The sequence below is a fragment of the Strigops habroptila genome, chromosome 6 (genome assembly GCF_004027225.2).
Source record: "Strigops habroptila isolate Jane chromosome 6, bStrHab1.2.pri, whole genome shotgun sequence".
NCBI lineage: Eukaryota > Metazoa > Chordata > Aves > Psittaciformes > Psittacidae > Strigops > Strigops habroptila.
In genome coordinates this window covers 35,437,667-35,457,068 of record NC_044282.2, presented here as the reverse complement: position 1 = coordinate 35,457,068, position 19,402 = coordinate 35,437,667, and the positions used below count along the sequence as shown (strand labels likewise).

The following is a 19,402-nucleotide window of genomic DNA, read 5'->3' as shown; positions in this document are numbered from 1 at the left end:
GTATGCAGTTCATTTCAAAGACAGAAACCAAACACTTCAGATGCCTGGTGTCAGATGCTCTGAGTTGTGATGTTTTATAATACTCTGAAAAAGCAGGAAGTTCCATAGAGGAAGAGACATGCTGAGAAATCAGGAGACTGAACTTCACAAAGGTGTTGCGGTCTGTTAGGATGTTTGTAAGAAGACCACAGAAAACTACAGAATGGAAAGGGGAGTATTCACACATAAGGAAGGGGATTTAGAGCTTGTTGGGAAGTGGATAAGTGAGGGGAAAATGGAACTGAGGGCTTACTGAAAATGTATTGCACAGCTCCTGAGAAAATTGCCATGCACTGAGAAACCTATCATCAGTTCTCTTGATCAAATGGAACTTGGGTAATGCACATTCAAGAGCCTCTTTCCTAAATGCAAATGGCAATCAGAGTCTTTGCTGAAATAAAGCTCAGTTTCAGCCTGGAAAAAACATCTTAAGATAAATTAACAGCAAAAGAAAATCTTTAAAATACTAACCGAAAATCTGTCCAACGGGCAGTAATGAAGAACTCAGCTTATTATCGCCTGTCTGTGAGTGCAAATCAGCCTTGTACATTTGCATTCATCAGTAAAACTCCTCTTAGGAAAAAGGTAAACAGTATTTTTCTCTTTCCTAGTTAGGAATGTTTCCAAAGAGGAATAAATCATGGCTTGGATTAACACAAGTATATGCATATGCATATGTATATGTATATGTATGTGTATGTGTATGTGTATATATTTTATATATGTATGTGTGTGTTTGGAACTTTTGAATTTACTACATACTCTTACAGGAATATATAGCAGTCCTAACTCCCAGACACTAAACCACAAGTGAGCTGCAGCAGATACCAGCTTTTAATACTGGGACTCAAAGCTTCATTTATATCTGTCATCGACCTGAACCCTGCCTGAAAGTGACACTCATTTATCCTGCAAATCTATTCCAGTAACATTTTCTGAAACACTTACAGGAGCTTTATGTTGCAGTAACACATCACAAGTATCTTGCTTCAGAAGAAGGAAAAAAATAAAAAAGATTTCATTTTTTAACTGATCTCATCAGAGATCCATTATTTCCAATTGTCTCTTCTACTACTGTTGGCCATTATATAATCTCTTTCAAAATTGCCTATATGTTCATAGCTCTGAGACAGGAATAGTTTAAACAGAATCTTAAAATAAACTTCGACAGGATTTACATAAATGGATAGCCTAGTATAATTGCAGAAAACTACCTATTGGAGGCTGACCTTTAGTAATTGATACGGTTCTATTATAACCTTTCCTGAAAGCAACAGCTTCATAGCTCAGAGGACTTTTATGGCTGCAAATCTGCTCTCACAGAGTCAAGCTTAAATTCATTCTCCTGCGCATACCATTATTCTGCCATTTCCTATTCCACCTTGGTTACACCTTCTGGCAGTAAGCTCTGATGAGCCCTCAGTGCGATACATCCCTCCTAGCTGTTCTCTTCTCCCCGTGGTATTATGTGTTATAGCATATCTATAGACTCCAGGCTTAAACAGTGATGCATGGGATTAGCAGAAGGATTTGGGCCATGACTTTACAGATTAACTGAGTTAAAGCCTCATACTTGAAAGAGTGCTTCTGAGCATGCAGAAATCCTGCATCTTTCACAAGGATGGGGATTATTACAAGTTTTAAGGTCTTTGATCTTATCCAATTGCCTGGTGCTACATTCATCAACTATTTTCTTGAATTTAACAGAAATTTTGCATCTGCTTCCAAAACACCATGAAAGGCAATTTCCATGTTGCTCCCATCTCCCATTTAGTTCTACCAAGTTAAAATAATTCTCCCTCCTTTGCAGCACATGATATTTGCAGTACGAGATTCTGAAGGAACAAAGACCACACTTGCCCTACATATTTAAGGTATTTTAAGCAGATAGTCAGATACGTATGCCAGTGAAATTAATGTTATGGCTTCATTTTTTTACATTTTGTAATTCTCAAAGATTTTTAAACAGTAACTTAAATTGCATTAACCTCTGAGGTAAGCAACATGAAGTATATACCTATGAAAAGTACTGACGTGTCCTGAAATAGCGATGCCAATAGTTTTCAAAAGGTTAATTAACTGTATCTAAAATTTGGTTTTGACAGCTCTCTATATTCTTTGCACATTTTAGCTTGTCTTTTTGGTATTTTAAAATCCAAATAGATCCAGTTAAAAAAATGGCAGAACACATTTAAGTAAATTTCAAACCTATTAAAAATTCATAACCTTAAAATTTACTCACAAGCCCATACTCTTTAAGAAGTTTCCACATGCCTCCCTTTGGCTGACCTTCTACACCACAATAATGAAGCAATCCATGCTGCTGAGAAACCAAGAACTAAATTCCCCGGCAGGGTAAATGAATGCCACTAGAGTATGGCTAAATATGCAGGGGCATTCAAAAGGATTAGAAGTCTACAAAATGGTGATGATCGATAGAAAGTCAAGGAAAGAAAAATTACACCAGCAAGAACAGAAATGCATAGTGTTATTGAATAATAAATACAGGGACGTTCTTACAGAAATAAATTGGATTGCTTTGACTGCCACATTGTAGAGTACTCTTCTACTGACAGGTAGCTCCAGCTGTAGCAATATTGCATCAACAGAACCATATGAAGTCTGCAAATACAATATAAGTACACCAGGCTTTCTAGTATTCACCAGCTACTCATATTTGCAACATATATATTCTATTGTTGCCATGTTTAAGGAACTTTCTTCAATCAATTTCTCCTTCCTTCTCAAAACAAAGGTCTTTTCCCAACAAGCCTGTCTTGAATAAAAAGAATGGCTGCTGGGATTCCTATATGCTTTCTGAGAGAGCAGCATTTATATGATGATGATGGTCAGGATGCATGTGGGTTATACATAAAGTGAAAAGCAAAGGATAACGTAAGCTGACATGTGTGGGCAGATATGAGAGTCTTGTGTCACAAGGAAGGGAATGAGTAATGAGAACGCTTGCCAGGCTTCCCTGCAGTCCACTCCTATGGGACAACCATGCCACTGAGGGAAATTCAGTCTAATTTCATTTCTGTTTCCCAGTTTTTCACAGACAGAAATAACTGTGATTTGGACCAGGACGGAAGCTGCTCTGTGTTGACTGCATGGGGCTGGACACTGTTAGGCTCATCTGTAGCATTCTGAGATAGGCAGGGGAGTAAAATGAACATATTGTCCAGAATAGAGCATTGAGGAGGCCCAACATCCTTTCAACATCCCTTTAAGTACAAGACTATTTCCAAGTTCATCTGTACAAATTTATCATGTTAATTCAATCACCTAATCTGTTACATATACACAGTGAGTATTTTCAAGAAACAGCCCTAGACTGTAATCACTGGGTTCTGATTGAAATAAAGCAAAATTTAATGTCTGTATTATGATGAATAAGCCATATTTCTATGCTAATTGACTAACTATGAAGGGAAGTATCAGAAGAAACACAAGATGCAATAAATTTTGGCATATAATTCTATAGATTATAACCGGTAATACAGCGTTCTATATTAAAGAAATTCAAAAAGAAACAAAACCAGATTTGCTTATAAGCCATCTTATTCCTGCCTATATCCCCCTACACATTATGTACACAAGCTGGAAAAAGCAGACCTCATTGGTCTTTCGCTTCTTGAAGGCTACTGGTTCTTAACTGAATGGTTACATAAACCACTCAACAGGAAAAAATGAAAAAAGAATGTCAAAAAGCCCAAGGATGTAGACACCTATCTCACAGAAAGTATTCTTTTTGGCAAATGAAAGAAAGCACAAAAGATGAGTCCTGGCTTTTAAGTTATCCCTCTTTTACCTAGTAGTTAAAAAAAAAAAAAAAAAAAAAAAAAAAAAAATTGCTTTTGCCAGGACAAGGGGGAATGGCTTTAAACTGAAAGAGGGTAGATTTAGATCAGATATTAGGAATCCCTCACCATGAGGGTGGTGAGACACTGGAACAGGTTTCCCAGAGAAGTTGTGGCTGCCCCATCCCTGACAGTGTTCAAGGCCAGGCTGGACAGGGCTTTGAGCAACCTGGTCTAGTGGAAGGTGTCCCCGCCCACGGCAGGGGGTTGGAAATAGATGATCTTTAAGGTCCTTTCCAACCCAAACCATTCTATGATTCTATGATCTTGCCTAGGATTTGGGACACCAAAGCTCTAATGCCAGTTCAAAATCTAGAACAATTTCTTACCCTACCCAGAGAAGACAGCTGAGATGGTTTTTTTTTTTCCTAATGATTATTTAATTTCTAATGTATAAATAGTTCTTGAAGTGAAGATTATTTTCCCCCTAAATAAATACTTGAATTAAATGCATGAAGCAGCTTCCTCACTTGCTTTCATCTCCATGAATTTCTGTTCTGCAAAGAGGCGTAGTTCCACAGACAAGGGTATACGCTCCTGTTTTTGAGTAGACCACAGTTCTGGCTAGAAAAAAATCTCTGGGCAGAAATTTAGGAGTGGAGCCATTGCTTCTTTCTTAGCTGGGATTTGTCACAACAGAGACCAGAATTCTGTATTTTGTGCAGGATTTACACCCATGACAGTTTGCTAAATGCATTCAGGGAACATCTTCCAAAGAAAATGCCTTGGGGAACTCAAACGGTGTGAAGACTTATTTCTTAGTAAAGTTTGGAAAAGGAAATGACACTGAGCTGCTGTTCTAAACAAAAATTGTGGTGGCAAGTCTGTGCAGGTGTAACAAGCTGAACTTTATGTTCAGAGTAAGTTTTACTTGCAAAAGCTTAGATGTTTGGACTTAAGTCAGGTGGTTTATTAGATAATGGTTTTGATGTTTACACTCCTTTCATAACTTTGAGTGTGACATGTGTAAGTTCATTAAGGAACTAGTGGTAGAAGTGAGAGCAGAGTCCATATCTCATGGATCTTTAATTAATGATCTAGTCAGTTACCATTAGCTTTCTAACATACTGTTTAAACAAGCACATGTACATTAATTAACTATTCTGTAAATTTTAGAGGAAAAATTTAAAGGCATATGTTAAAAGGTTTATACAAAATTCTCCAGGGATATAGGACATATATGCCCTATGATTAAAATCATACTCTATTTGAAAGACTTCATGATCTACAAATACAACTCACCTCTACTTTCTTCTGTTTTCCACTTTTCCATATTCAAATCTTTTATACGACAGAATAGAATCCTAACCTACACCATTGCCTCTCTTTAGCCTTTTATTTCAATCAATTAATGACCAACAGCAATGTGAATATACAAAAATAAAACCCAGTGGGTTTTTTTATGTATTCAGAAACAATGCTTTTCAGCATTTTTCACAATCTCATCTATAGTAAGCGTAGCACCAAGTCATCAGTATTTGCTAAAAGATTAACGGAAATCTCAAAACCATGAGTAGAAACACAGCCAGAACATCACCTCACTTCCCACTCCTGTATTTCTTGCAGATTATCTTGCTTAGTACAGCAAGATAATGTTTCAGCATTCAGTGGGTGAAAACACTCTAAATAAGCTGTCAAGCTTCAGTGAACTATTCTGCAAAAAGCATCTTCCATAAAGAATATGCTTCAGAAGCATAAAAGAAAGAACAATATCTCTCCATATAATATTTTTTTTTTCCTGAAATGGTTACATTTACAGAATTTACAGGTAAACTGTTGAAGTTACCTAAAATAGTCCTAAAATATCCTTCCCTAAAATATTTAGGGAAGAAAGCAAAATCAACACAGTTTCTTCTGATTTGAAAAGGCCCAAAGGGTGGTTTACCTGCAATTGTCGACATTATTTCTTTCCACAGCATTAGAGAAGTTGAAAGGTCCCACATCATTAATTTCTATGACTTGTATACAGCCGGTGAAATTGTAGACAGGTCCAGGTATCTACAAAAGAGAAAATGCACACAATTCTTCTGCTTGTTGTCACTGTGATCAGTTTTAAAAATAATTAACTTTTTGCAAAAGTTTTGTAACATAATTTAACCCTAATCCTGAAGAGCCCTCCTGGTCTCCATTTTTAATTTAATGAAACCCTGTTAAAAAAAATTGAACGTGAAAAGAAATTACAGCAAAATAAGCAGTACTGACTTAAAAATAAACTCATGGAGTTTTGGACATGCAGACAGCCCAACAGGTATAGTGAAACACCAGCAAAAAGTGGATTTAATTAGGTATTAATTTTTTATAGATGATCACAGGTCATGGAGAATGGTAAACAAGGAAGCTTTGAAAATTCTACTTTTAAGTTTACTACTTCCCTGCTCAAAAGACATCTAGTACCACTAATCATGTTTCAAAGATGCATAAGGACCTACTAAAAGTGGCAATCACTGTAGGGGCACTGAAAAAAACAGAGAATGAATTGTTGCGCGTATCTCACCATCTAAACAAATGACACTGACACCATATGTTGGCAGGCGTTATAATTATATTATATAAACAAACCACCCAAAATGGTGCAACTGAGTCTTATGGACTAGACCACTGGACTGGGACAAGTTTCTTTCACACCACATCATGTGTACCTGTCCTTGGGGCCACATAAGACTCAATAGTTTATATAATAAATTTCATGCCAAAATAATATAAAAATATTGCTAGAACTGTCCATGAATATGAAAATCACTGAAACAGTTGAATGAGGCCTTGGGAAACTACTCAGGAAGAAAAAACAGTAACAGTGGAAGAAGGTATGACCTTAGGCACCTAAATGGATGCTGGTCATAAGCCCATAGGAAGAGAAGCAAGTTTTGGCTTGGTCCTTAACACTGCACTGTCAGGTTTAGACGCCTGCAGAACGAAAAATAAAAAAGTCTTGAGGAACAATTTGCTAAAAGCATAATGGCAAGCATTAAATGCTTTTTAAAACCTAATAGAAGCAGCAAGCCTACCAGAAAGGCTGTAGGGCTAATAGACCATCAAAGACTAAAGGAGTGTTCAAAGAGATAAGGCTCTAGCAGGAAATGTAAATAAACTCACCAAATTAAAATTTAACGTAGAGGAGCTTTGGGAGGTTCCCATGCCAGAACCTCTTTTTAGTAGGGAAACATCAGACATCTGTCTCTATTGAATTATTACTGGAAAAATGTTTTAAAATTAATTAATAAAGTTAACAGTAGCTAAAAAGAGAAAGACCAAATAATGTTTGCCCAGAAGTCCTAAGGGAAACTACTGTGGTCATCACTTAAAATGGCATCCAAACTACAGGAATAGTAGATGTGGATTTTTTGGGTTTTGTTTGTTTGTTTTGGATTTTTTTGTTTGGTTTGGGGTTTTTTTATGACTTGGGAAAGGGGGACAAGACTAGGGAACGCAAAGGCACACCTCAAGTAAGTCCCAGTTCCATTCCAGACAAACCATTAACAGCTGCATTAAAAACCAGAATTAACATATACATAGATGAACATTATGTACTGGGGAATAGCTGAGATGGTTTCTGAAAAGCGAAATTGTAACTCACAGGAGGAACACTGAATATGTAAAAAGGATGCCTTGGCACATAGCCTTTGATTTCCAAAAGGCTTTTAACAAGTTTCTATGCTAAAAGATTGTAAAGTAACTTGGTCACTCTGGGATAACAACGAAGGCCTTCAACATATTAAGGGAATGGGTAAAACAGAAGCATAAACACTGGTAATAAATAGTGAGCTTTCTCAATATGGAGAGCCCCTAGAAATTCCCTCAGCAATCTGTATTAGAGTCTGTGCTTTTCAGCATATTCACAAGTGGCTCAATGTTTCCCATGTTACTCAGGATATCAAAAACAAAATTCTGACATTATGATTTCACAGTATGCAAAAACTATAAGGTATGTGAGGATGATGATACGTATGAGAGTTTCTGAACAGACAGTGACTACATAGACTAGGAATTTTTATTCAGGGAAACCCATCATCAAGGAGAGTTAGAACAGAGTGGTGTGCAGACAAATAAAGCTTTTTCACAGTTTCTCACTATACAGGATCAAAAGGACATGAAATTACATAAATGAGTGTGAAGATCGAAGCAAGATAAAGGGTGTACTTTTCATATTCCTCAAAATCAAGCTGTGGAACTCCTCCATAGAATGTTGTGGATGGTATAAGTCTAAATGGGGTCAAAAATTGGTTGAATTAATGGAAGATATTTTTCCAAAATGGTTTTATCTCTTTTCTTATCATTAAATGTCACAAAAAGAATGGTGGCCTCTAGCTTGTATATTCACCTTCTTCCTTACCAGCCAGTGAAGCACATTTCATATTGTGACGGCTTCTTGCTCTGTCCAGAGCCCTGAGTTCAAACCACCCTCCATTTTCTTTAAAGGAAAAAAAGATTTTGAAAGATCAAAATATTTTAAAACTATGCTTACTAGAACATAAAATACTAAATTAGAACATGGCAACTATTTAATAGATTTCTGATGTGCTGGGTGATGTAGATAATTTCCCACCTCCGTCCTCCATCTTCGCAGGGAGAGCCCTTTGCTCTAGTCTTGCTTTTTGAAAAGCTCAGCGACTTTGGTGTAAAAAGCTTTTGGTATTCTAGGTGCATACAGCTGCTTCTGGGTCACAAGGAAAATTTCCTTTTTGCCATCACTTCTACAAGGTGTCTGAGAGTCACTTCCAAGCTTTAAGAAAGCACCCTGTTCCTCTCAGGACTGCCCCAGTCTCTTTTCTCCCATATCCTTTCTGCCTGGGGCTGCCAAAGCTGCTCCCAGCTCTCCTGGAAAAGGAGAAATTCTCCCTCCCAGCAGAGAGATATGCTGCACAAGTACGACATGGCTGAAGCAAGGCGAATTGCTTTGCACTGTTCAACCACTCTCAAACATAACACACCTTGCCATACTATACAATAAATAAAATGAACTGGCCTTCCAACCCGCGGGAGGGATCAAAGAAGTTCACTAACGGTTCATTGTTTATTCCTTTAGCAGCAAAGGCTTAAGGGCAGTTAAGACTTGGAAACATTACTATGTTACTACAATGCAATATGTTACTACAATGCAACAATGTGGAAAGTTATGTAACTTTAAGGTGGCATTTAAAGTCAGCAAAGTTCAAGTGCCAGAATGGGGAAGATCATCTCTCTGTGTAGTAAACATGTTTTAGAGGATTGTACTCCGGCTTCCTGGAGCTTAGAAAGAAATAAAACCCTCACTCACAGACTGGATATGAACACGCCTCTCTTCAAAGATACACTTCAGATGTTGAGAGAACAATGATACTTGATATACCAAGAGAGCGGACTATTGATATTGACTACAGATAACAGAAGGTAGTCTCTCTTCCTTTTTTGACCATCATTTTGGCAAGGAAATAAGTGTTATGGACTGCTAGGTGTTATACTCAGCAGTCTGCCTTTGCTGCCATTGTCAAGACAAATGATAACAGATAATATTTTAAAATGAGTCTCCTACTAGGTTTCACATTTTACTTTTTTATAAGAGAAACTTGTTCTTCTTCTCCCCGCCCCCCCCCCGCGGCCTTTTATGAATAGTAAATAAAATAATTTTCAAATTAACAGGGTGGAGGATCTGTTGCAAATTTAATATGAACACAGACAGAAAGTTAACTATTCTGAGTTGGAAATTACATGGGACCCACAACATTGCTTGAAAAAATCAAAAATTAAACATCTTTTAATATTGTTGGAGCTTTGCTGCTTCTTCTCTCCCTTACCATCAATGAAGTTTTGCTAAATCTTAATTATGATTGTGCCAGTCACACCATGTGTGTTTTCCAACAAAAGCCAAGCCCTTATTCTTGGGATTGTAAAAACAAACAAACAAATAGAAAACAAAAGGAACTAATAAATGCAAAGGCCAGATACAATATAGTTTTAATATTTACGAGAGCTACTGTGCCTAGCTAAGTTCTTTCAAGAATCTCAATGTCAGGTGGTATAGGAAAAATTCACTATGGCAACCTATGATCCATTTTGCACACTGAACAGCAAATTAATTGCTTGGTTTGGGAATAAAAAAATTACCTGTGTATTTCCCCAAGCACTATTATCAGTGAATATTTTAACAACATAGTTTCCTTCCCCCAAACCAAACATACTGATTGGGCTCCTAATAATTTCTCTTACATTAGTATGTGCATATTTTGAATGCAATGCATTCCTCTAAAGTAATATTAAACCACTTTGTTTTATAATTATTGCCACACCATAAAAACTCTGGTCAAACAATTACTTTGAACTGCTATGCTATCTATAAAAACCCCTAATGTCTTCTTATATTTAGGAATAAGGGCTATTTATACAAATAATCAAAAGTAAGTAGCTTTTATTCTGCTATTTTTGAGAATAGATACTCATTTGTGATTAGCAGAGTATTAAAATGTAGACTTTACATGTGGCTGGGTTTCCTGCCATTTACAAAAATACATTAATATGCTGACAATCTGTAATACTTAAATTGCCTGAAAATGTCAGGGTCATAGCAACACCAGAAATTTAATTTAATACAATTCACTATTCAGAAACTATGCAGATATGTTTGACATATAGTTAGCATGCTCTTTAAATGCCCTTTATACCTGACAAAAATGAGTACAGATACTTACCTGGTAGGAAAAGTTCACACATATATGCCAAACCATCTATTAACATCCCGTACTGCCTAGACCACATTAGAGATCTTGTTAGATAGAATTAACCTAGAATTGAGTTCCTTGTGAAATGACCTTGCATGCTATTATTTCTCTCCACATTCATAAACACTATAATGAGGCTTTGGCTTATGATCAGAGCATTTATAAGAAAAATCACAATTAACTCAAAAGAAAACAAAGCAGAGCACAATCTTTCCTCATTTGTCTCCAGTCAAGATGAATTTCATGTACCTTAAAAATTCTCACTACAGATATTACAATGTACCAGGATATGCTTTTTAGTAATCTTTCGTATCTTCACGATTCCTGTGAATCTTTTGCAGAGAGTTCTAAAAGTCGGACTCCAAAATCAGACATATTTCACAAGAATCAAAGATGTGAAATTTTTCAAATTACACTATTTTAAACATCAACAAAATGGCCCAGGTACATGTTTTTGAATGCTCTAGGAACATTTTTATTTATATTTACTAGCAACATTTCGAACATTTTGGAAATTTATGCAGAACTTCAAGATAAAAATCAATCATCAGATAGCAGTTTCTCTGTTGTAGTTCTAGTTCTTGCTAGTAATTAGAATCATATGAAATGGTCATAATGAACTTTGAAATTCAGCAAGTTCTACTCTCAACTCTGTATTCTCTTCAGATTACCCAAAAAACAACAAATTTGACTGACCATATCAGGTTTAACCTGGTTGAAACCTACTGCAGCTGAACTTCAGTATCACACCCACTAAGAAAAAGATCAGAAAACCAAAATTAAACTTTAAAAAAAACCAACGAACCCAAAATTCCATGGGGGCGGTGGTGCTCTTTCCTCCCTAAAGAATAATTTAGTCTTTAAGAAATGTCATTTTACAACCCATGTTTCTCAGTTAAAATTAAATACAGCATAAAATAAAACTGTACAGACTACCAAATTAGCACGAAGGCAAACAGAACATGTTTAATCCAACAGGACCTTATTCTGCCTTTGTATTCCATTTAATGAGCACTGAAACTTGCCTGCATTTGAGGCAACATGCTATAGATAGAATTTCCCAGTCTCTTCAAGCCACCAGATTTTCAAGGGTTTGTTAAAAATGAAAAGTGGAATTGGTTGTGAAAGCAAAAGTAATAAAAGAAAACACTTAACATATGGGAGAAGGAATATTGTTTCAGCTTCTCTACTAGTACAGAAATGGGAAGCAAAAATGAGAAGGTATACTGGTAAAATTGCTTACATGCCACCATATATAAAATACAGTGGATTAAACACAAAGAAACTGAGCAATACTGGTCATTAAATGAAACACTAAACCTATGCATAATATCAAAGTTTCATTTAATTAATATGTTAATATAATACATGATTTTACACTGAAACTGTGATTTCGAGCTAAACATAAAAAAAAAAATTTAATTCACAACTAAACACAATTAAACTAACACAACTAAAAACCACGACTAAACACAACTAAAAAGGGGTTAAGAGGTAAGTTAAATCAAGATTTATTATATCTGCCATGGATACTGAACCCTATCACAAGACTTTCATGAAACAAGAGTGGTAAAGCATCATAAAATAGGCAGTAGAGGGGTGGAAAAAACATCCCCAAATTGCCTAGGGTGGAACAGGTTTACATCTCTGCTCCTCATTTCTCATTTGTTTTAACAACTTAAATCAGGGGTTGCAAAACTTGCTACCCTGGTAGTTCTCTCATATGGGAAATCAACAAGTCAGGAGTTCTTCCAGTCTCCTGTGCTTCAGGGCGAAGAACTGAGATTATCCTCTCATATTAGATCTCATATTAGGCCTGTAAAACACCTCCTGGGTTGCTGTGCTTTACAGTGGGAACCAGACTGGTCATCTGCCTGGTCCCAGACTCTGATGGAGCCAGCTCACCATATAACAGATATTCACGCTCCTCTTTCATAATCTCTTTATCTAACATGACTGGCAATGTAATATTTGAGGGTGTTTCACTGTCAATTTCCTATGATTCTGCCAGTTTGTTCTGGCTGAGAATGGTTCATTAAGCCACAAAGGATTAATTAAAATCAGTAAGTCTGAAAGATTCCAGGGTATTGAGAAAATCCCTTTCCATTTTTATGAAAGTTTGTCCTTTCCTTTTGGCCAAGATCCTTATCTTTTAAACTTGCTCTTGCCTTGTAGTTAAGGAAGTGCAATGTTGCATTTCAGAAGTGATATGAAGACTCATTAAATAAGGAAAGATTTCCCCAAGGTTTATGGATATCAATATCTGGCCTTTTTGTCAACAATTTCAGTGTTCACACTTACAGGCATAATGCACGATTTACTGTGTTTGCTATTCTTCCTAAGTTCAACTACTGTAACTCATCTTTTTAATTCTCTCTTATTAATGTGGTACAATACCTTGCCCACGAACAAGGTGGAAAATATATTGGCCTGAGATGACTAGAACAGGTAGAGTGAAATTTGGAAAATAGACTTGTATTTCTTATCTAGTATAGACTCTAACAACTGACTGTGGAAATCAACTCATCACCCTGCACTTCATCTTTTCAGAGTGATGCTGAAGTTAGACATACTGAACACTCTGCTATTCTAATATAATACGGTATTACAGCACATTAGAGGAAAGGTGTTTGGAGTCCATCAGCATGAACTAGTTTCCAGTCCAAGCCAGTTGACTTCCGTAGTTCTGGTTCTTGTCCAGTCAATAACCAACACCTCAGACCTACAAGCATTTAACCCAAGAGATGTTTGTATCAAGTGCACGTGTTTAAGTACTGATGCATTTGATAATCCTTAGGGTCAGTTTCAACTCAGGGTATTCTATGATACATAAAACAAGATTCCGGGTGAAACACTTGTTATTGAATTATTAATGTTGAGTTGCAAAAAAGGGAGGGGTTGAAGCAAGCAGTTGTACAGCTGTCTGAACCAGAAGAGATAATGCTTTATCTAAAACAAACATCTGCATGTCAAAGGATGATGGCCAGGCTACCTCTGGCATAAGGAGGAAATACTTATGTTTCAGGGAGAATGACTGTATTTATCTGGAACATCTTGAGGTTTTCAGAAAGAAAAAATGGCTATAAAAGCTAAAATGTTCCAACAAAATAGGCTTTTCCTTAGTGAATGTAAACTGAAGTATATGGTATTCAAAAGGCATTCATTTTTCCAGAGTTCTAAGAAAGGTGAAGATTCTCTGGTAAAGAAGGGAGAAACAAGAAAAGAATTTCTTCACAAATTCTTGTGATTATGTACTTTCTTATATCATGCCTGTACATCTTTTTATAAACATCTGCAACTGGATTGTGTGGTTTTGTAGACTGTAAATACATTTTTTTCTTTTTTTCTTTTTTTTTCCTAGCTAAGTCTCTTTTAAATCAAAGGGTTTCAAGCTAACACAGTATTCTTCACACAATATATAAGCAAGATATCATCAGCTGGCACACTATGCCTTTCAGAAAAATCCCTTCACTTCCCCAAAATATTTCAGAGAATCCTAAATCTAACAGTGTAGTATATAAAAGTTATCAGGACCAGGTGAGAACTTGTATTACAGTAGTTTGCAGTGTTAGGAACATGGTAACAAGGAGAGCTGCCTGATACCTAACAAGTTGTTCAGGAGCATGGATGCATTCCAAGGTCACTAAGATGTTAGTCACATGTATTTCTGTTAACAGAGGTGTATCTACAATAGACATTCACATAAAAATGTTAACGATGACGTGTGAAGAAGGTAATATATCCGTGAGTTCCAAAATGATTTAATTCTCTTACTATAGTAAGACAAGACAATTTTTTTGTGTTCCAACCCCAATAAACTCTACCAATGAGTAAAAATTTAAAACTTTTTATCAATTTTTGATGAGACAACTGACAGGTTACTACCCACTGTTGTCTGCGCTGTCTTTCAGCTAGATGCTACTGCCCACGTGACAAATGTAACAGAATAGGAAAACATATCTATAATTCATCATATTAACATAGATTGAGATTAATGGCAGTTTAACTTGGCACAACTGAGAAGCAGACCCATGACCTATTTTGTCATCTCTCCTGAGGAAACAAAAACCTTTAGCAAAGGAGTGAGGTAAGCAGTTGGATTCGGTTACCTAATTATTTGGTTTATCTTGAATTTCCAGTTTGAGAGTCACAGTCCTGAGAGACTCATGACAATATGTGTTTCCCCAGAGCTAAGAACTTTCTCTGTACTGCCTACTCAATTTCCACAGGCAGACGTTGGCTTACGTAAAATACTTTCTTTCGTTCTAGCTCTCAATTTTATCTCCCTTTACCTTGACTTGTATACTATCCATATATTTGTCAAAAGACACACCTAATCCTGAGATTCTCATAATTGCCCTGAATTTCACATTCTTAGAGTCCTTGCCTACAGCATTTACAAATTTTATTTGGAATTGATAGTCCCTTGGAAAGCCAGAGTAGACAAAAGGGTCAGATTCACATGAACCTGTATTATGCACTAGATGATCTAGATGAGAAAACTGGAAGTATGAAATAAGTTCTTCACTTAAAAAATATATGAAACAAGTAATAAAATAATTAAATATGCATGGCAGATTCTAAACTGTTTCCCTACTTCCTCCCATCACTCAGGTCCTGGAACTGAGTTCCCTCCCCTCCCTCCCTAGAATTACTTTAAGCCTCAGTGCTGCTCTATTATTCTCAAGATGAAATCTTACCTCTTCTATTTTTACTCTCAACATACCTCAGGCTGTTATTCAGGGCAAACACCACAGGGTCAGCCCTTTCCTTTTCTTAAGATTCCAGAGCATTTGTATTCTTTCTCTAGCACATTCCTTCTGGTTGAAAAAACTTTCCAACCATCACAATTTTTTTAAGGCTATTAAAAGCCTTTATAATTATATATTAAAAAGTTGTTCATGCAATATACATCTTACCAAACTAACAGCATTTAGTTTTCTATTCTGTCTCCACAGAGACTACGAGAGTCATGAATAACAGTATAGAGATCTGGTACTCAGAGGGCTCTGAACCCTCTCTTCCACTATTCTGCAGCCATTGAGGCTTCTACTGCCCCAACATCTGACCGTGGTAACAAAAAAAAAAAAAAAAAAAATTCCCCTCCTGGAAACAGAAATATTAGATGGGAGTAAAGAACCATCTTCACCAAGCACTGAACCTGTACCCTGTATCTCAAGTAGCAACTCATAAAAAATACTAGGGAAGAGAAAATAACAGATCACGTATGCTGTGGTATTTCACTGAACCACAGCATGGTTGAGGTTAGCCAGGAATCTCCTTTAACTAAATCATAGAATGGTTAGGGTTGGAAAGGACCTTAAGATCACCTAGTTCCAACCGCCCTGCCATGGGCAAGGATGCCTCACACTAGACCATGTCGCCCAAGGCTCTGTCCAACCTGGCCCTGAACACTGCCAGGGATGGAGCATTTACCACTTCTTTGGGCAACCTGTTCCAGTGCCTCACCACCCACCCAGTTAAGGACTTCTTCCTAATATCTAACCTGAACTTCCCCTTTTTAGGTTTAAACCCTTGCCCTATTGCTACAGTTCCTGATGAAGTGTCACTCTTTGGCATCCTTGCAGGCCCCCTTCAGATATTGGAAGGCTGCTATGAGGTCTCCACGCAGCCTTCTCCAAATTACATCTGATAAATACATAAATAGATCTGATTCACTCAAATCCCTCTCCTCCAACTCCATTAAAGGATTCAGAAGTATTTTGCTGTATGCCGGAAACCTAACCAAAGATAGACAGCAGGTTTGCAGCATGGATGAACAGTTTTCACAACCTGATTACAAGGCAAAATCAATCGCTTTGTTTTTCAGGTACTGAGTACCCATGAGCTTGCAAATGACAAATAATACAGGCTTATGTGAAAAGCCAAGATATTCCTACCTTTTCTGGTTTACATTAACATTTCATCTTATAATTAATTTTTATCAATTTTGAAATATATTCTATAAATGTATTTGGTTTTGAGCTTTTTTTTCCTTCTATTTTTCCTATTATTTTGCCTGTGCTCTGAACAACAGTCTGTAACACAGCATTCTGTGACATGGAATGAGAATCTGTATAATGAGACAGTGACACAATCAAAAAATGCTTTTTCTCTTTACTATTATAAACCAAGAAAGAAGCTTTCAATAGTTGTATATATAAATCTCAGAATTTAGTAACCACCAGCAGAGTAAAGTAGGTAGAAGCTAGGTAAGTAAACAAGAAGGAAGTCTAGACCACACAAGAGTGACATGCACTGACACAGTTACTTATCTTTACTCCTTTTTGCCTTCAGAAAGCATAGTGGTAATACTAACAAAATATGAAATTAATGATTTTATGCTAATGTTCCCCAAAGTACCATTTTATTCCACACTTTTTCCTCCTCTATTCTTTCATTTCCAAAAGAAAGAGCAGAAAACAAGAGTTGCATTTCCAGTGATTTCATGTATAACAGCTGCCAGTTCATTTGTTCTTTTCCTGTTTTTATGATGCACACCAAAAATCACAAATTTACATGTGATCACCATGTTCCTCTCTCAATGCTTACTCTTTCTTTATATTACAACAGGTTATTTGGCTTCTACCTTAGAGCAGAGTGCACTTCCTACTGGCTTGGCAAATGTATTATTTGACTGTCTTTCAGGATCAGCTATTCTCTGCATGCCCAATAGCTACATTCAGATATTTGGTTTGAAGTGACGCTGCTAAGCAAACAGCAGTGAAAGGCTTATTTGCCAGGGATCAGGAATGGACTCCATTTACTACAGTTTTCTATAAAAATTGCCTCTGCTACATTGCTTGCGGTTGGGAAAAGAAATGAAATGACACAGCGAAATGTCAAAGCTGCCAAGATATATGAAGTCAATTTATTGTTACTGAAATATTGGAAACTTGTATGTAGAAGGCCAATGAGAATAGAAAATCCTGGTACTGAGAATGAATTCAGGGAAAGACCACTAACATTATTAGAGAAGCTGGTTCTAGAGGAAATCACACAACTGTAAGACTAACTTAGCACACATAACAGGAAACCAAATGCTTTTGATTTTTATAGAATCTCTATTCCTCAGCAAAATATTTCATCTTTTTTTTTTTTTTTTTATTATTCATCAATTGCACACTCAGCCTGAAAAAGATGATGATACCTTATATTTTAGTTTGATAAATGTCGAGGACACTATACAAACACTAGTCACCCAGATTAAATCCGGAAGAAGCAAATAGGAATCACTATAATTTAAACAGAGCCTAGACAAACAAAACTATGAAGATTTTCTCTTTTGGAAGGAAAAAGTACAAAATTAAAGGAACCAGTTAAAGAACTGAAAACATCAAAGATGGGACGTGTGAAATTTCATAATTAAAGTGGCAGAAATGTCAGACAATCACCAGCTGGATGAGGGTACTGGGAATAATGAAGAACACAAACATACACACACAAACAGCAAGGAATTATATGTGTTAGAATAGAAAGCTGAAAATAAAGATGAAATAAAACTTGCCAAAACTCAGAATGAGTTGGACCTTACACAAAATTTGAACACATTGAGAAAAGACAAGTGACCGACTACAAGCGAGGAGAGGGACCAAGTTACAAATACTGCAGCTGTCACCAAAAACCTTTGTCTTACTAACACTGGAGAAGAACTTCTAGGGTTCTCCTAGACTGTCTTGTATCAATGTGTTGCTGCAATAGGCTGCATATTATATTTGCTTCAATGTTAAGCTAGTATTATGTTCCCTTAAGAACAACAGTTACCCCTGTAGAAAGGGAAAAACATGATTTATTTCCATAAGGAGCCACAGAGTGGGCCCTGGTGAAAAAATCCCAAAGTTCCATAGAAACCCAGATGGCAGGCCATAGGCATAGCAGGGAAATAGCAGACTGCAGCTAAGCAGAGGAACTGAAACTGCTGTTAGGAGAACACAGCAGAGAACCTGGGCTCAGAGGTGATGGAGAGGAGAAGAAGGTCAAAGATGATGCAAATTCACTAAACTTTAGAAAGACAGTGAGAGACTAAAAACTCACCTGCAAGATCATGGTGGCTTGGAGAGGATTGTGTCTAGCCATTTTTTTCCTATTTTTGTCTGACACCATACTAAGCTTTTATAATAAAGAGATTAAATGTTCTAGATTTTATCCTACTAAAACCTACGATATTTCTTATTTTGAAGACTTCTGTCTTTCTTTGGTTAAAGAATATCATACCTGGGTATCTTCCTGTAATTTGAGTCAAATCAGAAGGTTATCAACTGTGAGAGCATTTATGCAGCCCTGGGTTAAGATTCCATGAGGAATTATTTCAACATTCTATTATTTCAACATTCCCTTCACTGAAAGATTAGCGGAAGTATATAACCCTGTATGACTATTTTCTTGCTGGAGTACCTTTCAGTATAGTTTCCTGCAATTTATAAACCAGATACTTCTACAACCTGATGAGTTTAATAAGTGAAGAAAAAAAAAAGATAAAAACAAATGATGCAAAACTAATCACTCATCACCAGCAGACCATTGCCCAGCCTGAGCAATGACTACTTTGGAAAAGCTTCCCCCTGGTTTTCATCCTGAGCATGATGCTATATAGTATGGGATACCCTTTTGGTCAGTATGGGATAAGCTGTCCCAGCTGTGTCCCCTCCCAGCCTCTTGCCCACCCCCAGCCAACTCACTGAGGGTAAGAGCAAGAAATAGCGAAGGCCCTGATGCTGTCTAAACCCTGTTCAGCAACAGCCAAAACATCCCTGTGTTAGCAACTGCTTTGGTCATCAGTCTAAAACACAGCACCGTATGGGTTGCTATGAA

The 19,402-nt window shown here is 36.7% G+C and overlaps 1 protein-coding gene across 1 annotated transcript in view; it reads right to left on the bottom strand.

The window, feature by feature from the left end:
* EYS (eyes shut homolog) overlaps positions 1-19,402 on the bottom strand; it is a 797,046-nt gene that overhangs the window by 223,211 nt on the left and 554,433 nt on the right. The window contains exon 34 of the mRNA XM_030490420.1: positions 5,785-5,897. Coding sequence (XP_030346280.1) covers positions 5,785-5,897 — 113 coding nt within the window. The remainder of the gene's footprint in view (positions 1-5,784; positions 5,898-19,402) is intronic.